Source organism: Salvia hispanica, chromosome 3, assembly GCF_029641045.1.
Source record: "Salvia hispanica isolate PSC_SH4W2 chromosome 3, Shi_PSC_v1, whole genome shotgun sequence".
NCBI lineage: Eukaryota > Viridiplantae > Streptophyta > Magnoliopsida > Lamiales > Lamiaceae > Salvia > Salvia hispanica.
Window position 1 is genome coordinate 50,955,789 of NC_142694.1, and position 5,656 is coordinate 50,961,444.

The following is a 5,656-nucleotide window of genomic DNA, read 5'->3' on the forward strand; positions in this document are numbered from 1 at the left end:
TTTTGGAGAGTTAATCAAGTCACACAAAATAGTTTATGAGACGAAATCAATCCATTTATGCATACGCAGAATTTACGCTGTCACAATATTAAAATATTTCTCACGTGGAATATCATATTCTTCTCTTCGTACATGGCTTGCTTAATGCTCTTACCATCCTCACCTGAATTTGTGCATATTTTCAATAACCAAACCAAATAGTATCATTTGTAAACTGAATCAACTTTTTTTTTAATCTTATCTCACTGATGCCGTTCGACGGAAGCGCGGAGGATCCGGAGAGGGCTTCCTCGATCGAGAAGCTTCTAGAAGCTCCGCTGCCATGGATCGGCCTGTACGTCGCCGCCGCGTCTCTCGCCTGCGCTGCAGCGATGGCGGCCGACACTCTCCACGGACTATGGCGGAAGAAGCACTGGTTTCCGTCGCGATACTTCTCGATCAACGCAACTTCCCTCACGCTGCTCGCCGTCTCGATGAAGCTGCCCGTAGATCTCAGCACTCGGATGTACTCCGTCACCGACCGCCTCGCCAAGATCAGCAGCCTCATCTTCATGTCCACCGCCATGGCCAATCTCCTCACCTCGCTCGGCTCCATGACCGATCAGGATGTGCTAATGAACGTCACAGCTTTAGGCATTTTGGTGATCACGGTGGTAGTGAATGTGGCCATACAGGTCATCCAGATGCACGCTTATTTAGGCAACCGGCTAGGGTTTCACGAAGAGTTTTTGGGGACTCTGTCGATGTTGTTCCTCCTTCTCATGTTTGTTTCCACGGCGGTCATGATTCCTTCTATGAAGCGCTATTTGGAGACGAAATATCACGAGATGCATCGATCTGCTTTGATTGAGGATGAAATTGATTTGGGGAAAGTGATCACCGTTGATAAATTGAGAGTGTTGGTGAAGAAATATTGGGTGATGGCGGAAACTAGCAATCCTCAGTTTGTGATTGCTCGTTCTGTGACGTGCACCACATCTGGAATGTTGAGCTTGATCATCTGTCTGGTTTTGGTGGAAGTCGAGATTCGGATGGCGATGGGGTTTGGTTTGCTGCAGCACTCATTCTCCAGCTATGGGTGGTCAACAAAGTTTGTTCTTATAGCTCAGACTGCCGGGGTGATCGTTGGCACGATTGCTCCCGCGTCGAGATGGTTAGTTGCTGTGAGATACAGTGCGTTGAATCGAGGCAGAAGGAGTTTTGGAAATGCAGTGAGTGTTGAAGAGTATTGGACTCAGAAGATGGTGGAGTGGAGGCAGAGCTCTTTGTCTTTCCAAATTCGGCATTTCAAGAGCAGGAAGCTTATTCATGATTTGAGAGCTTTGTTTTTGAAATCCTGCATTTCTGTTCAGCGTCTGGTTATTCTTGCTAGCAAACTAGTTCTTCTCATCTCTACCTGTTTCACTAGTCCAGCGATTTCGTGCGTTGACTATTTCACGAGGTTGAGGAGGCAGAATCGCGTAGCGCACTCTGCATCCTCACGCGATCCAGAGGTCTCGGAGAAGGTTGATCCCGAGCTGGATTTGAGCCATTATGTGATGCTGCTGGAAGGGGAAGTAGAGCTTCCTGCAGAGACTCTGGAGAATATCTGCAAAGAAATTGATCAAGTTATTCATAAAGGCAAGTTGAAAAGGCCCAAGAATTTGCTCAAACTGCTCTCCAAATCTTGCAGCTTCAAAGGGGTGGGAGAATTCGACAGCAGTCAAGTTCCACCTCTGCATTCTCAAGATCTTCCCTATTGCTGGTCTCTACCTGTAGTGACGCTGGCTTGCATTGCGCTTGCTCTTCCCAACGTTGAAAAGGCCAAATCCGATCGCCTGCTGAGAAGTGTGACTGAAGGGCTTCGCCTCGTGAAGCTCGTGGACAAGACCATGGATAGAAAAGGCAGTCTGGCAAACATAAGAACCGCTGCAGATGTGGTGTGGGTGAAAGTGGAACTGTACCACAAATGGCAAGACGAAGATCTTCGCGATGCGTCTATTAAAGGGAAAAATGCTGCAGAGATACTGCAAGAGCTCTTCTATAAAGCTGAGAAGACTGTGATCGAGTTCCAGAGAAACGCTCGGGACTGCCTCATGAAGAATCCTCTCAACTGGCCCGCTAATGTGATTGCATCTAACGCGATGTATAGGATGTCCAGAACAGTCCTGCTCAACCATGGAGGTTGTGAAAATGACGAAACAGATGAGGCCTTGTTCGACAAGCTGTCTTTCATGATTGCAGATATACTGGCGGCATGCCTTACCAATCTGGCTCATGTGATAACTGTCAAGTGTCACCACAGTGCCATTGAGGTCAGGGAGAAAAGTGTGCGTAAAGCAGCTATGCTTCTGGGCGAAACTGAGGAGATTTTGGCGCTTCTCCAGCAACGACAAGTGCCAATACTTGCGCCTCGGAAGGCAACGGATATTGAAGAATGGCGCGCCTTTGTCAAGCAGGAAATGATAGACAAACAGAGCTCCGTTACTAGGCCTGACTGAGAGAGAGCTCGGGAGGACTGTGTGATGTTATTGTTTTGGAAAATGTAAATCATGATTTTCATTTGAAGTCTGTTAATAATCTCGTCTTTGATAATTGAACAATCAATTGTATGAGGTGTTGATCAATTATTTTTCCGACAAATTATGGCATGCCAATCATGTCTTTAACTAAAACTGGATAAGGGTCCAACATTTCAGCCCGATAATGGATCTTGATAAGTTTCTATATTTGGAACATGATCTGCTTGCATTGATGCAACATAGACTTGACTTGGTCATAACTGTGAAAGGAGCAAAAATGGCATTGTTCACACAGCAGTCAAATTTCAAGAAATTGACTCCATATGAACAGAAATTCAAATTTCAATTCAAGTTGGATTTTTCTTGGAGAAGAAGAGGAGGATCACTTTTGACTTGTATTCTAATTGCAAAATAAATAAATACACGAAGATTCGAAGAGATTAGGTGGGACAATTACAATTACTTCTCTGAAACCAAGTAGTACAAAAAACCAGATTAATTAAATAATCCAATCATTTTCAATTTTAAGTAGCACGTCCTTGACATCGTTAGCCTAATATTGTTGACTACTATTTCTATATCCAAGTTGAATAAGATTCCAGTTTGCATTATTCATCCACTCCTTGTGGGACCACAAAAAAAAAAAAAAAAAGAGAAAAAGAAAAAGAAAAAGGAGAGATCCAAGAAACATCAGCTCTAGCAATCTCAGTTGGTAAAAGCAACGACCTTGTTGACAATTCACATCAAGGAGATCTGTCGACAATGCCGGGGGATGCATCGGATATCGAGAGGAAGCTGGAGGCACCGATGCCATGGATAGGCATGTATGTTGCCGTGGCCTCCCTCATCTGTGCTCTTGCAATGGCAGCTGATACCATCCATGGATTCAGAGGCAAGAAGCACTGGTTCCCGAGTAAAGTCTTCTCACTCAACGCAACTTCCTTGACGTTGCTAGCTGTGGCCATGAAGCTGCCAGTGGATCTCACAACTCGGATGTATGCTGCCACGGATCGCCTTGCGAAGATATGCAGCCTAGCCTTCATGTCAACTGCTATGGCCAACTTTATCACCAGTTTAGGATCAATGGAGGACAAAGACATCCTGATGAATGTGACTGCTTTAGCCATTCTTGTTCTCACAGTTGTGGTGAATTTCTGTGTTCAAGTCATCCAGATGAGGCAGTTTCTTCGCGGGAGGCTAATGTTTTGTGAGGAGATCACCGCAGCTGCTTTCATGCTCCTATCACTTCTCATGGTGATATCTTCGGCTGTGATGGCGCCCGCCACTAAAAATTATCTCGAGTCCAAGTACCACGAGATGATGAAGATGGCCTCAGACGAACAAATCCTGGAGTCGATGGAGGAGGGTGATTTCATGTTTGATAAACTTAGGAACATGATCAAGAAGTATTGGGTGATGGCTGAAACCAGCAGTCCTCAGTTTGTCATTGCGCGGTCTGTTACCTGCACTGTTTCTGGTATCATTTCTATGCTCACTGCTGTTCTCGTGGCGCAAGCTGAGATCAGATTGGTGATGGAGTACAAGGGAATCGACATAGCTGCCTCCACATATGGATGGTCGACTAAATGGATTGTTCTTGCTCAGTCGTTCGGGGTGGCAGTGGGGGCGGCTGCCCCTGCAATCAGGTGTTTCAACGCGATCAGGTTCAAATGCTCGGAGAATGTGAGCCGGGGGTTCCGAGATGAATTCAAGATCGATGGCTACTGGACACAGATGATGGTGGAGTGGAGACAGAGCTCTCTGCCTATGCAGATCAGAGACAGAAAGTGGAGGAAGTTTTTCCACAAAACCAAAGGCCTAATACTAAGCTTTCTTGTAAGAGTGCAGATTCTGATAGTTCTTTGTAGCATAGCACTAAGATACATATTTTTCTGCTTTGCAACTCCATGCTTCCTCTGTTTGAAAAGATTGAAGAGTGTATTCAGCTCTAGCAAATCACAAGTTCATGGGATTTCTGGATCACAAGAAGAAATTCTAGACCTGAGCCGTTATGTTCTGCTGCTCGAAGGTGAGGCCGAGCTTCCTCAGAATATCCAAGTGAACATATGTGAGGAAGTGGAAAGACTGGTGAGGACCGGGAAGAAGCAGCAGCCGAAGAATCTGCTAAGCCTGCTTCACAAAGTCGGAAACTTTAAAGGGCTGAGAGAAGTGGACAAGAACCAAGTTCCGAGCCTGCATTCTCAAGAGCCTCCCAAGTGCTGGTCTTTGCCTTTGGTAACACTGACAAGCATAGCTATTGCACTTCCTAACATCCCAAAGAAGGAGGTGAGCTGGCTGCTGCAGAGCGTGGATGAAGGGCTGTTCTACGTGAAGCTCATCGAGAAAACACTTGACAAGAAGGGGAATCTAGTGAACAGCAGAAATGCAGCAGATGTGATTTGGGTTGGAGTGGAGCTGTACCGCAAATGGCAGGATAACGATCTCCAAGAGACGTCTCTCAAGGGGAGGGACTCAAAGGAGACGCTGCAGGAACTGTCGAAGCAGGCAGAGCAAGGCGTTGTGGATTTCAAGAGAGAGATGAGAGATTTTGTGATGGAGAACCCCCTAAATTGGCCAGTTAAGGCCATTGCTGCAAACTCAATGTACAGAATCTGCCAGAGGCTTCTCAAGGCCTATGAAGGCGATCATCTGCAAGCGGACGAGAGACTTTTCCAACAGTTAGTCAACATGATAGCAAATATACTAGCAGCGTCGCTTACCAATCTGATGCGCGTTGTGATCATCAAGTGTCACCAGAGGGACATCAAGAAGAAGGAGAAGAACGTGCGCGAAGCAGCTCTTCTGTTAGGGGAAACAGAAGAGATTCTTCAAGTTCTTCAGCAGCACAGAAGAGCTACAACAAGAACGGATCCTGATGAATTGGAGTTTATTGAAAAATGGTGTAACTTGTTGATCAAGAGGAAAGTTTAGAGTTTAAACAAGGAAGCAAATTGGCGATAAAGGAATGAAAATTGTACAGTTTTGTGCAATCTATTTTCAAAAGTTTATTTTGAAATCTCGGATGATACTATTTATCAACAAATTTGGCATCACACACACCAGAGATTTTTAATGTGGTGAAACTTCATTCCATTTGATATGAAGTACTGATGTAAAGTTTCAGTACTTCACATTGTAGTCAAGTCTGAAAATTG

At 45.2% G+C, this 5,656-nt stretch overlaps 2 protein-coding genes across 2 annotated transcripts; both read left to right on the top strand.

The window, feature by feature from the left end:
- The first annotated feature begins 248 nt into the window (after positions 1 to 248).
- LOC125210308 (uncharacterized) lies at positions 249 to 2,480 on the top strand. The gene has a single exon (XM_048109866.1). It carries the CDS (start codon positions 249 to 251, stop codon positions 2,478 to 2,480), a length of 2,232 nt encoding a protein of 743 aa, XP_047965823.1.
- Positions 2,481 to 3,263: 783 nt separating this feature from the next.
- On the top strand, positions 3,264 to 5,432 carry LOC125210309 (uncharacterized). Its single transcript, XM_048109867.1, has one exon. The coding sequence runs from the start codon at positions 3,264 to 3,266 to the stop codon at positions 5,430 to 5,432; it is 2,169 nt and encodes a 722-aa protein (XP_047965824.1).
- The last annotated feature ends 224 nt before the right edge of the window (positions 5,433 to 5,656 follow it).

Bases quoted from the DNA above. Each gene is read 5' to 3' on its own strand.
- LOC125210309 (XM_048109867.1), top strand. From the start codon at position 3,264: ATGCCGGGGGATGCATCGGATATCGAGAGGAAGCTGGAGGCACCGATG.
- LOC125210308 (XM_048109866.1), top strand. From the start codon at position 249: ATGCCGTTCGACGGAAGCGCGGAGGATCCGGAGAGGGCTTCCTCGATC.